The 12,880-nt window shown below is 44.8% G+C and overlaps 1 protein-coding gene across 1 annotated transcript in view; it reads right to left on the bottom strand.

Moving 5' to 3' along the window:
- The window catches only part of Dzank1 (double zinc ribbon and ankyrin repeat domains 1), a 48,472-nt gene that overhangs the window by 9,315 nt on the left and 26,277 nt on the right, over nt 1-12,880 (bottom strand). The window contains exons 11-14 of the mRNA XM_038330784.1: nt 8,775-8,900; nt 7,427-7,588; nt 6,008-6,215; nt 908-1,011 (exon numbers count right to left, since the gene is read on the bottom strand). Of these exons, the coding sequence (XP_038186712.1) occupies nt 908-1,011; nt 6,008-6,215; nt 7,427-7,588; nt 8,775-8,900 (600 nt within the window). The remainder of the gene's footprint in view (nt 1-907; nt 1,012-6,007; nt 6,216-7,426; nt 7,589-8,774; nt 8,901-12,880) is intronic.

Below are 12,880 nucleotides of genomic sequence, written 5' to 3'. Positions count from 1 at the left end.
GAAAACAAGACAGGTTCAGTGCTGGATGCTTTTGTGACTGATTTGAAAGGGTTCCTTGTAGTCTGTGTTAAACAGGGCATGTTATCCCATTGAACTGTCTCTTAGTAATGATTTTGTGCTAAAGAAAAGGCATGTGGCTTGGGATCTATAGACCTGCTCCAAATCTTAATGCCCAAGACACAGCAGTGCAGTTTGGGCAATTTGTCAAACCCCTCTGAGCTACAGTTACATTGGTTACCAAATAAGACTTGCTATGAAGATCCACAGAGTTAAAACAACACAAAACAAAACAACTTCAATTCTGTGCCATTAAAAACCACTACTAAAGGCACACACCTTTAATCCCAGCACTTGGCAGGCAGAGGCAGGCAGATCTCTGTGAGTTCAAGGCCAGTCTGGTCTACTCTACAAGAGTTAGTTCCAGGACAGGCTCCATAGCTACAGTGAAACCCTGTCTCGAAAAACAAAAACAAAAACAACAACAAAAACCCCACTACTTTAGCTGGGTGTGGTGGCTCATACCTTTAATCTCAGTACTTGGGAGACAGAGGCAGGCGAATCTCTGTATTCAGGACCAGCCTGGTCTACAGAGCAAGTTCCAGGACAGCCAGTATTACACACAGAAACCCTGTCTCAAGTAAAAAGAAAGAAAATACATACATACATACATACATACATACATACATACATGCATGCATACATATGGAAAGAAAGGAAGGAAGGAAGGAAGGAAGGAAGGAAGGAAGCAAGGAAGGAAGCAAGGAAGGAAGGAATGAAGGAAGGGGAAAGAAAAACATGGAATGCAGAGATAAAAGGGAAAGGGAGAGGAAAAACCACAATTAACAAGCAAAGTCTTGGGGAAGCCTGATCCCAGGGATGCTCTCAGCAGTAGCTTCATCTTACCCACCTTTCCCATCCTGGGTTCTGCAATCAAGGCCCGGAAATCAGGGTTATTCTGAGCATAGGACCTGAGGTGAGCAGAGATGTGATCCAGTTGTTTTCTCCAGTAGCCTAAAAAGGGAGAGAAACCCAAACATATGAATAATTCTTCCACATTTAAGAAAGAAAGAAGTGAGTGTGGAAATTCTCTGACAGGTAATTTTCCTTGGCTAACTGTGTTGGGTTTTCCTTACAGAACCTCAAGTACGTACTAAAGTAAGCGCCACAACCACCCCCAGACTATTATACACAATTATCACAGATCATCACATTTCAAAAGAATATGCAGATTGCTGCATGTGAAGCCCGATGTGGGATGACCTTCTGTCTATGTGTTTATTGGCTAATTAATAAAGCTGTTTTGGCCAATAGCTTAGCAGAATATAACCAGGCTGGAAGAGATATAGAGAGTGTAGGCAGAGTTAGAGGGATGCCATGTAGCTGCTGAAGGAGAGAGATGCCATATCCTTATTGGTAAGGCACAGCCTCATGCCAATACATAGATTAATAGAAATGGGTTAATTCAAGATGTAAGAGCTAACTATAAATATGCCTGAGTCATTGGTCGAACAATGTTGTAATTAATATAGTTTCAGTGTGATTATTCAGGTCTTAACAGTCAGAAATGAAAGGGCTGTCACCTACTATAGAAACCTTTTATTGTTATATCATTCTATCTCACATATAAATTACATAGTCCTAAATGTATGGGTTTGAGAATTGTATTAATCCCAAACAACATACAGAACATTTCTATTACTCCACAAAGTTTCTGTGCCCCTTTTCTGTCTGCATAGGGGTTTAAATGGATTTGAATTAGAAATTAGAGCACTTTCGTGAGCCCAGGGGTTTAGCTTCTCATGTGTGGGAGAAGATGTAGTGGTTCCCACCTCTCTGCCAAGATTGGAGGCCCTTGACAAGGAGAAGCAGATTGGGGTGGAACCTCAGCTAAGATGGCAGAGCCATTCAGGCACTGATGGGTGGATTTAGTCCTTTTCTCATTGCTATCTGGGATCACTTACATGACTGAGTTTGTTGGTGCCCCTGTTCTCCTCTAGCAGGTCTTTCATTCAGGAATACACAGTGAATTTCTTTACTCGGTGCTGACTTTCTAGGGAGCACACTGACCCTCATCCTTCTTCAGGCTTAAGGTCAGAACTGTCAGGGCATCTCATCTGTTATGTTCCACTGGCCAGCAAGTGACCAAGCCATCAAGATTCCAAGAGACAGAAGACAGCCTCTTCCTCTTGAGGAAAGGAGGGATATTAGAAATCATTCTGGAAATGGCTCTAAACAATCTCCTTAGGACTAATGCCACACTCAAGTCTAGAAGAGTCAATCAAACTGTGGCTGAGTTATAATTCCTAACAGGGACACTTGGGGAGCAAGTATAGGGATGAGAGACCTCCATCATGGCATCCTGGGGATCTTGGTGCTCTCTTTCGCCCACAGAAACCAGTGTTAAAAAGCAATGAGAGGCTGAAGAGGTTGCTCAGTGGTTAGAGCACTTGCTTTTGCAGAGGACCTGGATTTGACATCTAAGACTCACATGGTGGCTCACAATTGTCTCTAACTCCAGTTCCAGGGGATTTGATGTCCTCTTCTGACTTCTATGGGCAGGCACCAAGCATACATGTAATGCAGATATATATGTGCAGGCAAACATTCATACACATAAAATAAGTAAACCTAAAAAAATAATCAATTATTTAAATTCTCTGGAACTGTTTCTAAAGACATTAGCAAATTAAGTATTTAATGAAAAAAAAAAGTACTGAAACTCAAGATAGTAAGTGGATGGTGACTGAATCATTACCCAACCCCCTCTTGCTTAATAGGATGGAAACTCCAGTCCCGGTATGTACAGTCAGGAACACAGTCCTGTCCATCTTGGTTCTAAGTTCAACCTCACTATCTTCTCAGAGCAAACAAGATTTCCATATTTCTCGTCCTGCCCCAGCTGCCTATTGCACAGTCTAAGCTCTTGGCAAGTGTGGTCAAAAGGGTGTTCCCTCTACTCCTGCCCAGTCATTACTCACAGGATGGAGGCTTTACCTTGATCTGAGGTACCCAGATCTCCTAATCGTGGCTCACTTATCAAAGGCCCATTTTGAGAGAGGTAAAAATAGAAAAATCATATATGATTGCTGTATTCCCTGGGATGAATGTTATTCTGAGAGAAAAGTACCAATGTCCAAGTACAAACAAATTTCTGCCCAGGAGAGAAAGAAGGCCAGGAAGCAGATAGTTCAGAAGCTCTTCCCAAAGCAACTGACTTCACTGTAACAGGGTGGCAGAGTGTTTGCCTAGCATGCACAGGACCTGAGTTCAATACCAGCACCTAAAGAAGGGAGCGGGGGCAATTACAATGCTGATAAATTCACTACAGGTGAGAGTTGCATCATAGGTTGACCACTTTACATAGAACCAGAAAAAGCAACCGCTAATAAAAGCCCTTCTGACGTCAGAAAAGTATTCAAATACCGACCTGTAAGAGTACTGTTGTAAAAGACCCCACGTTTAATTAGACCAGTCTGTGAAAGCGCTAATGACGACCTAGAGCTGAAAACAACAAAGTGATGGACTAGCAGTCAGGACTGGGAGTGTCAGGGAAGGAGGCCGGGAGCCTTGCCCAAACCACCAAAGCTACCATCTTCCTCGGATGGCAGAGTGCAAACCAACGGTGTACTCCCCAAAGTGCAGCCTCAGAGGCTTCCACAGCAGGATGAACTGAAGTTCACCGGGAAGATCGAGCTAGCTGCTAGACAGATAAATGTGCAAATAGCAAGAACAAGCCTGGAAGGGAAACAAGACTACAGTTGAAATACTCAGTCATTTAAAATCTCCAGCTCTGGGGGCCGTCTCTGATTCTTTTACTTGCTTTTTGGGACCTTTCCTTCTACTGGATTGTCTAGCCCAACCTTAATATGCGGGGAGATGCCTAGTCTTACGGCAATTTGATATGCTGTGTTTGGTTGATATCCCAGGGAGGCCTGCCCTTTCCTGAAGGGACACAAAGGAGGAATAGAATGGGGGCGGGAAGTGTGGGATGGGGAGGGACTGGGAAGAAAGGAGAGAGCAGAAACTATGATCAGAATGCAATATATAAGAGAAGAAGAAATTTAAGAAAACTTTAGTTCTAACAAAATATTATGAAATGGTAAAAGAAAGAAGAAAGTTAACTAAAACATAAGAACAAAAGGCAGGGGAAAGCCAGGCGGTGATGGCGCACACCTTTAATCTCAGCACTTGGGAGGCAGAGGCAAGAGGATCTCTGAGTTCAAGGCTAGCCTGGTCTACAGAGAGTTCCAGACCATATCCCAGCCATGGATACACAGAGAAACCCTGTCTTGAGAGAACAAAACAAAAACAAACAAACAAAAAAGGCAGGGGAGAAAACCCGCCTGCAACAGCAACTGCAAGTCGGGGCTTTAACAGAACTTCAGAGGAGCCATTATAAACATGTTCGGGTGTTAGACTGCAGGTTCTAGAGACGTCCCTCTCTCTCTCGCAGAAATACAGCTGTGCCCCTGCAGGCAGCTCTTGCTCTCTCTCTTTCTCTCTCTCTCTCTGTCTGTCTCTATCTCTGTCTCTCTCTCCCTCTCCCTCTCTCTCTCCCTCTCTCTCCACCCTACCTTGGACACTGAGTAGCAGCAAGGCCACAGAGAGACAGGCCAGTGGCTGACAGGCCCTCTGGCACTTGTGAGAGCATATACAGGAGAAGGGGTGTGGGAGGTGACCGTTTGAGAAACACAAGCTTGCTACTGGAGTGATGGCTGTGTTCACTCTTGAAGAAGACTGACGATGTCTGTGTAACATCATTAACGAATGTGCTTGAGACCGTTCGTTGCACACTTAACACAGTTAAGATAGTGAATTGTATACTACATGAGATTTATGCACTAAAAAGCCGCAATGACAGGTGGCAGTGATGAGATAGACTAAGCCTGTCCACACAGCAGAATGAACCCACAGGCGCCATGAGACGGACAGCCCACACAGCTGTTGGGGAATATTATTTTAAAGTGTGTGACTTTTGTTTATGCTGTATTTGATTAACTCTGTGAGGCTGTGATTCTTTGCTTGTTTAAAACACCCAATGTCTAGCAAAGGGCTGAATGGCCCAATAGCAAGGCAGAGCAAGGACAGGCGGGGCTGGCAGCAGAGAGGATAAACAGAAGAAAGAGGAGAGCAAGAAAACAAGGAGAGGAGGACACCGGGAGTCACCCACCCATGCAGTAAGCCATGGGGAAAGAAGTAAAGAAAGATATACAGAAGTAGAGAAAGATAAAAGCCCAGAGGTAAAAGGTAGTTAATATAAGGTAAGAAAAGCTGGCAAGAAACAAGCCAAGCTAAGGCTTGTTTCAGGTTTTATGTGGCATTAGTTAACCACGATGGGTGCCACTCTGTAGTAGGGAGTGGGGGGTGGGGGCTGCTTTTCGTCCTGCCCGGCTGGCTTAACCCCTGAAATAACCACACAGAAATTGTATTAAATCACTACCTGGCCCATTAGCTCTAGCCTCTTATTGGCTAACTCTCACATCTTGATTAACACATTTCTATTAAATCTGTGTATCACCACGTGACTGTGGCTTACCAGCAAGATTCTAACCTACGTCCGTCTCAGGCTGGAGATACATGGCGTCTGCCACACTGCCCTTCCTCCCAGCATTCAATTCTGTCTCCTCCGCCTATCTAAGTCTGCCCTATCAAAGGCCAAGGCAGTTTTTTTATTCAACCAATAAAAGCAATACAAATACAGATGGGCCTCCTACACCACTGGGCATTTATAACTAAGAATAAGCCTGGGTGTGATTTGTTTGGGAGCTGGGTGGTGGGTCCCTCAAAAAGCCAAAAGAATAAAAGATCCTACAACAGACAACAGGCCAGGAGTTAAAGTACTGGAGGAGGAAAGGCTTAAGGAAAAGCTACTGTCCATACAAAGAAAATGACCTGAACAGAGAAAACGGAACGTCTTTCTAGTCCATGAAAAATGAATCTGAAAGGGAGGAGACACGGGAGGCTCTTCAGAGTGGGTTTCCTCCTGCTGGGAGCAAGCGCCCCTTACCTCTTCCTGGGCTGACAGCCGTGAGCACCGGCCTGTGGTCACTCATCTTCTCCTGCCTCTGCCTGTGACAAGCCGCCTCCAGTTCCTTCTTTGCCAGGAGCTTGCCAGATGGGTAGAAGAGGCCAGAGGTCTGTGTGCCCGTGTCCTTCTTAGACCCAATAGCAGGGGTGGGCAAAGAGACACTTAGGGACTGCCAGGCAGATCGGGGCTGTGAGCAATGGAGAATACACTTAAAGATTAGGATATAATTTAATTAGCCCATCTCTAGTCACAAAACACAATTTAAATCAGAACAGAAAACTCCCAAAAGCTTTCTTCGAACTAAAGGTTTTTGTTGGGGTGTATGTTCTCGCCACCATGGCCTCGTCTTTCTCAGAAACTCCTACCTGATCCATGAAGGTAGCCCCTCCCCCTGGTCAGTTATTGTTCCAGGTTCAGCTAATTAATGGTGCCTTTTAATCTGCCTGGGGCCTGGAAGGCATCTACCTTCTCAGTTCTACAAGGCAATGGGATACAGTCTTTACTGCCCAACTACATTCAACTGCTGAGAATGAATATTTCTTTGATGGACCTAAGAAAATCACCACGGAAGGTGGTGTGGGCTGCCTGGTATCATTGCGGCTAAAGAGGCACCATTCACATGGCAGACAGTGCACATTTGCATATTTGTTAGGATGAGTTTCCTGGCAGAGAGAAGAAAGAGCATCTACTATGGACAGTTCTAACAGACGGCATGCGTTGCGCGGAAAGAACACCTCCTTTCCATTCAACAAACGTGCAAATGGGCCCAGCGGCCCCGCAAGTCTGCCTCTGAGTTAAGGCACCACATGACCTTCACAAGTGTACATGCTAGGGGCTTAGTGTGTGCACAGTCTCTCATCTGTCTTCAGTTCCCATCAGCAAAGAGATGAGGTAGCATCTGAAGGTCTTTGTGGAGCTCAGAGAAGGGACTCGGAAGGCTAACAGGCAGCTGGTTGCCCCGCGTGTGCTGCTGAGAATGACCACCAGCCAGAGCTTGTTGACAGGGAGAAATCTCGCGCAGCTGATGTAACAGGGCATGCAGGCAGATTCTTGGCTTGCTACTGGAAAAACCCTAGAGCGGTTCATTCTGCCCCACACAGAGAAAGTAATTTCTCTCTGGGCACTCCACTGCCTCCGAGCTGCTATTAGACACAAATCTCCATCGGAACAATGCAATTTTAGTTTCTTGACTTTTTTTTTTTTTGAGACTCTCTACCCTAGGCTAGACTTGAAATTGAATAAATATATAATTTTTGAAGAAATCATTCAGGAGCTTGAAACCTAAGTGGAATTCATGTGCAAGGTCTACATATTCTGGTTCTGTTCTCCCGGACTGACCCACAGGGCAGGACACACAAAGTCAGCCATTCTTCCCACTGTGCAGCATGCAGGCCTTACCTCAGAAAACGGGCGAGATCCCCCAGCAACTAGGGCCAAGCTGTTCATTCTAAAGCGTGTTATGGACTTCACGTAAATACCGCAGGTGCCACAGAACCGGGCAGACAGATGATTGTTGGCCCCACATTTTGGGCAGACAGAGTGGCTACCAGAAATGCCAAGCTAGAGAACAGAAATTTTTTATGGTTTAGAGTTTTGGCTCACCCACATAAACTATTCTCACACCATACTCTCTTATCATCGAGATGACATATGCTCCTAACATTCCACCCCCAGGCTTTCTCCGACACATGGACAAGCACTTCAAGAAATGTATCCCAGGCCATCTTTTGTAGTATTACAGGTATTTAAAAATTGCATTTTAAATTTATTTTGTGCGTGCATGTGTGTGTGTGTGCCACAATGCCTGTGTGGAGGTCAGAGGACAACTTTGGAGAGCTGGTTCTTTCCATGGGGTTTAAAAATTACATTTTAAATTTATTTTGCACATGCGTGCATGTGTGTGTGTGTATATATGTGTGTGTGAATGTGTGTACCACAGTACCTGTGTGGAGGTGAGAGGACAACATTGGAGAGCTGGTTGTTTCTTTCCATGGGGTGGATCCCGAGAATTGAATTCAAGTCTTCAGGTTTGGGGGAAGGTGCTTTCGCTCCCTGAGCCATCTTTCCAGCCCAGTAGTGGCAGTCCAGAGGAAATAACTGTACAGCAATGGGGCCCATAGCCTAAATAAACCACGGTGTGTGCATATAGAGTCTATATTATAGACAATGGCAGGTGAAGCTACAGGAAAGCAAGGCATATTGCCAGGTGGAAAGAATGGTCAGTGAGCACCAGTTCACTGGGGAACTGAGAGCACCTGCTATCTCAACAGTAGGCGTGCTTCTGAATAGAGGAACTGCAGGCCGAGACAAAGGAGACAGCCATTCACTCTTGTTACATGCATGTAATATCAGATATACATAAACAATTTGAATATTTTGATTAAAAAATAGGCAAACTCAATTCACAGAAGAAATTTCAGTGGTCAGTAAATGAGTGGAAAGGTTTAACCTAAAAAAAAATGTAAATCAAATGTCAGTGAGAAGGGCTTCTCAGTTCCAGGCTATGAAACTATTATTTCTACCTCCAAATTCTTGATACAGAAACCATAGGAAGGATCTCCTGCAAGGCCATGGGGAGACCTTAGCTCTCCAGGGTGCCTGAGTAGCTCCTGCTGTCCTGGAGCTTGCTCTATAGATCAGGCTGGCCTCAAAGGCACAGAGATCTGCCTGCCTCTGTTTCCTGAGTGCTGGGATTAAAGGCATGCGCCACTACCGCCTGGTAGCGAGGCTGTATTTAAATCCCTACCGTGGCTCCACACCAGTCGCAGAAGGTTGCCTCCCAGAGGTTCTGGCAGCCACATCTGGAGCAGGAAATGGTCTCCCCGTTCCGAGAGGATGGACGAGGGACTTCGTTTCCATTGCACAGCCACTGCTGAACAAAGAAGTGTTGACAGGCAGGGTCAGAACTATGTTCTCCAGGTCCTGCTCCATATCCAGACCAGGGGATAGGGCACCAAACAGCAGAAACTGGAAATATAGTACCCCCACCCCGTGCTTTTTTTTTTTTTTTTTGACAAAAGGGGTAAAAGCATGATAGATTTCACCAGTTTTCGTTTGTTTTTGAGACAGGGTCTCTACATAGTCCTAGCTGTCCTGGAACTTGCTATGTAGATCAAGGTGGCCTTGAATTCACAGAGATTCACCTGTCTCTGCCTCTGAGTGCTCCGATTAAAGGTGTGTGTGTGTGTCACTAAGCCTGGCCCATAGTCACCAAGTTTTAAGTTCAAATTCCTTCCTGCAAATCATAGGAAGTATGAAAAGTGGAGTCTCCTATATCTCCATACCCCTCTATATCATTGGCATCACAGGCCAAGAAAGCCTACTAGTAGTGATAGAGCATTCCTGATAAACCAAGCTGGGCCACGTAGGGCCATGACGGGACTCATCTTCTCCCCTCTGCCTCAGGGAAATGTTGATTTATTCTCCAGCCTAGGCATGGGAATGATAGGGTGAGGTAATGGCCACTTTTATTCTGCACTGTTAAGACCACATTTGGGGGCTGGAAAGATGGCTCAGTGGTTAAGAGAACGTGTCCCTCTTTCTGAGGATCTGGGCTTCGTTCCCAGCACCCATATGGGAGGTAGTTCACAACTGTCTGTAACTCCAGTTCCAGGGGATCTGACACTCTCTTCTGACCTCTGAGGGCACGAGACACAGACACAAGAGGTACACGGAAGAAATACATGCAGATCAAACACCCATATACTTAAATCATAAAATTAAAAAGAGCACATTTGTCTTCATACTGTAGGACAGAATCTACAGATCCACACTGAATGCAGTCCAGCATGAACACCTGCCAGCTGCTAATAGCGTGCTTGTTTTGAGCTAGCTTTTGATGTAGGGATCGTTAGGTGGCTCTTTGGGAGGAATGTAGACCTCATCACTGGGAGTATGGGAACTCTGACTACACAGAGACAACAACAGGGAGCAACAGGGAGAGAAGCACCGATGCCAAGGGGCAAAGCTGCCGTGGACCAGGGAAACAATCTTTGCAATGATCTGCTGCTTTTCTTCAGGTTCCCTGTAAAGGATGCTGGCTGGGGATGGATGGGGAAGGCAGACTGGGGGATGCTCCCTGGCTTTCCTGATTGCCAGCTCTCTAAATAAATTATACTTTCCTGTCTCCTGTCCTGGGCTCCAGTATTCTAGTTATACAAGGAATCCTTTTATTGTGGAGAGGGAAATGGCTGCTTCTTGAGAGTTTCTGACGCTGTTAGGCAGACCTGGGTTAGTATCTTGGCTCCTGCTGCTTATTCACTATTCTGGACTGTGACAGCTTCTCACTTTCCAAATGGGGTGACAGTAGAATTGGCAGTTCTGTGAGTATTTGTGCAGGAACTGTTCCAGGTACTGGCCTGTACCCTAAGTCAACTCACACGACCTGTGAGACAGGTGCCATCACTGAGCCCAGGCCCACTGATCTTACAACCTGCTGTCCAGGATTTCACAGTCTCTCGGTAGCGTCCTCACAGGTCTATAGTGGGCTTAGGTGAATGCCAAGTGAGTACAAAGGAACGCTCAGCACAGGGTCAAGTTCTCTTCCTCAGGCTTCTCTCTCTTTGGTCTTTCTATTAGAGGCTGACTTATGCAAACAAAAGGACTATAATTCTGCATTTCATCCCACCTGCATGATACCAGTGACCCTGACACCTGGAAGTCAAATAGTTATTGAACCAATGAATAACTGATCTAATTAATAACTGAATATATGTACTGCCGCATATTCCATGTGTAATATTAAATATATGGAAAACAGAAAAATATTTTTCTAAGGACAATTTTTTTTTTTACCAATAATGGTCAATTTAGTTATCTGTATTTGCCTGACTGAATTCTGTCAAATTCAAGGGTACTCTGTTATCCTAGGGCAGAACATTCCTTATATAGAGAGGCCACACTAGATCCTTATAGTGACATTTTATTTGTGTTTTAATAAATAAAGCTTGCCTGAAGATCAGAGTGCCAAGATAGCCATACTAATCAGTCATACAGGCCAGGCAGTGGTGGCACACTCCTTTAATCCCAGGACTCAAGGCCACCGTGGGCTACAGCAGAGTGAATCAGCCTAAAAGAGAAACAGAGCTCACACCTTTGATCCCAGCACTTGGGATGACTGCCTTTAATCCTAGCACTAGAGAGGAATATAAAATGGGAGGAGACGGGTCTCAGGCAGAGTCTCAGTTTGAGGATTCATGGAGGCAGGATTGACCATTTTGGTCTGAGGTAGCAGTAAGAGCCAGTAGCTGGCTGCTTTGTTTTTCTGATCTTCAGCTTGAACCCCAGTATTTGTCTCTGGCCTTTTATTATTTGTGCTGCAGTCCCAACACAGGGAGCTGAGAAAGGAGAGAGGTCACACCAGTCCCTAACACAGGGAGCTGAGGAAGGAGAGAGGTCACACCAGTTCCTAACTCAGGGAACTGAGGAAGGAGAGAGGTCACACAAGTCCCTAACACAGGGAGCTGAGGAAGGAGAGAGGTCACATCAGCCCCCAACACAGGGAGCTGAGGAAGGAATCTTTCCGTGTTTATTAACCTAGTTTCTGTGCAATCAGAGCAGGTTCTTCTGGGTAATCCAAAAGGCACATACTTTGGAGACTTTTGCTTCAGATCTTACATTTCAATTATCCTAATATTATTTTTTCTTTTTTAAAAAAAGATTTTTTTGCCTTTATGTATGTATGTGCACCATGTGTAAGCCTTGTGCCAGAGGAAGTCAGAAGAGGGTACTGGGTTCCCTGCAACTGAAATTATGGATGGTTGTGTCACCATGTGGGTGTTGGCACTGAAACCATGTCATCTGCAGAAGCAATAAATGCTCCTAATTGCTGAACCACTAAAATAAAAATTTGACAGATTTTGCCAACTTGGGGTTCTAAACATGAAGCCTTCAGACCCTTCATTGAGGATGAAAGTACAAATGGACTTTTAAATATAAAGTTGCTTTAAAGAAAGAAAAAATTATCTTACCCCATCATATCAATGCCACTAAACAGAGGAGAGACATGAAGCTATCAGACTGAACATGCACTGCTACTTTCTGCTGCTTCATACACACTATCATTCTAACACCTCCATGCTGATAAGCTATTCCGATACAAAGGCATCTTTAAAAGCACTCAATCTGGGGGGGGGGGGGGGCGGGGGAGATGGCTCAGTAGTTAAGAGGACTTGTTGCTCTTACAGAAGACCAAGGTTTGATTTTCGGCACCCACACGGTGGCACATAGTTATCTCTAACTCTAGTGCCAGGGGATCCAAAGTCCTCTTCCAACATCTATGCTTATCAGACATACACAGGTACACAGACATGAACACAGGCAAAAATGCTCATACATGTAAAACAAAATAGATATTTTTTTTCAATTTTGGTATTGCTCCTGAAGAGTTTTGCTGACAGATGAAAACCAGAAATGGAAGAATCATATCATTGGCAGTTTAGGATATAAAAGTTAGCCGGAAATACACTTAAGCTATCGGCCAAACAGTATCACAGATAATATAGTTTCTGTGTGGTTATTTTGGGAATCTGGGTGGCCGGGAAACAAACAAGCGGCCTCCTACTACACAAGTGTTATGTTTCAAATTTTAAGTTTGCTTTTAACTGTTTAACACAGTACACAAAAAGGGTTCAGTTTCATTCTTCTGCAGGCTGAGATCTAGTTTTCCTAACATAATTTATTAAAGAAATTGTCTTTTCCTCATTTTGTGTTCTTTGTTCAAAATCAACTGGTAGGGAGCTGGAAAGATGGCTCAGTGGTTAAGAAGGTTGCTATTCCAGAGGACCCCAGTTCGATTCCCAGCACACACATGGCAGCTCACAACCATCTGTAACTGCAATCCAAGGGTGTCCA

This window comes from Arvicola amphibius, chromosome 5, assembly GCF_903992535.2.
Source record: "Arvicola amphibius chromosome 5, mArvAmp1.2, whole genome shotgun sequence".
NCBI classification, from domain to species: domain Eukaryota; kingdom Metazoa; phylum Chordata; class Mammalia; order Rodentia; family Cricetidae; genus Arvicola; species Arvicola amphibius.
Note: the sequence above shows the minus strand (reverse complement) of the source record. Positions and strands in the feature narration are given on the sequence as shown.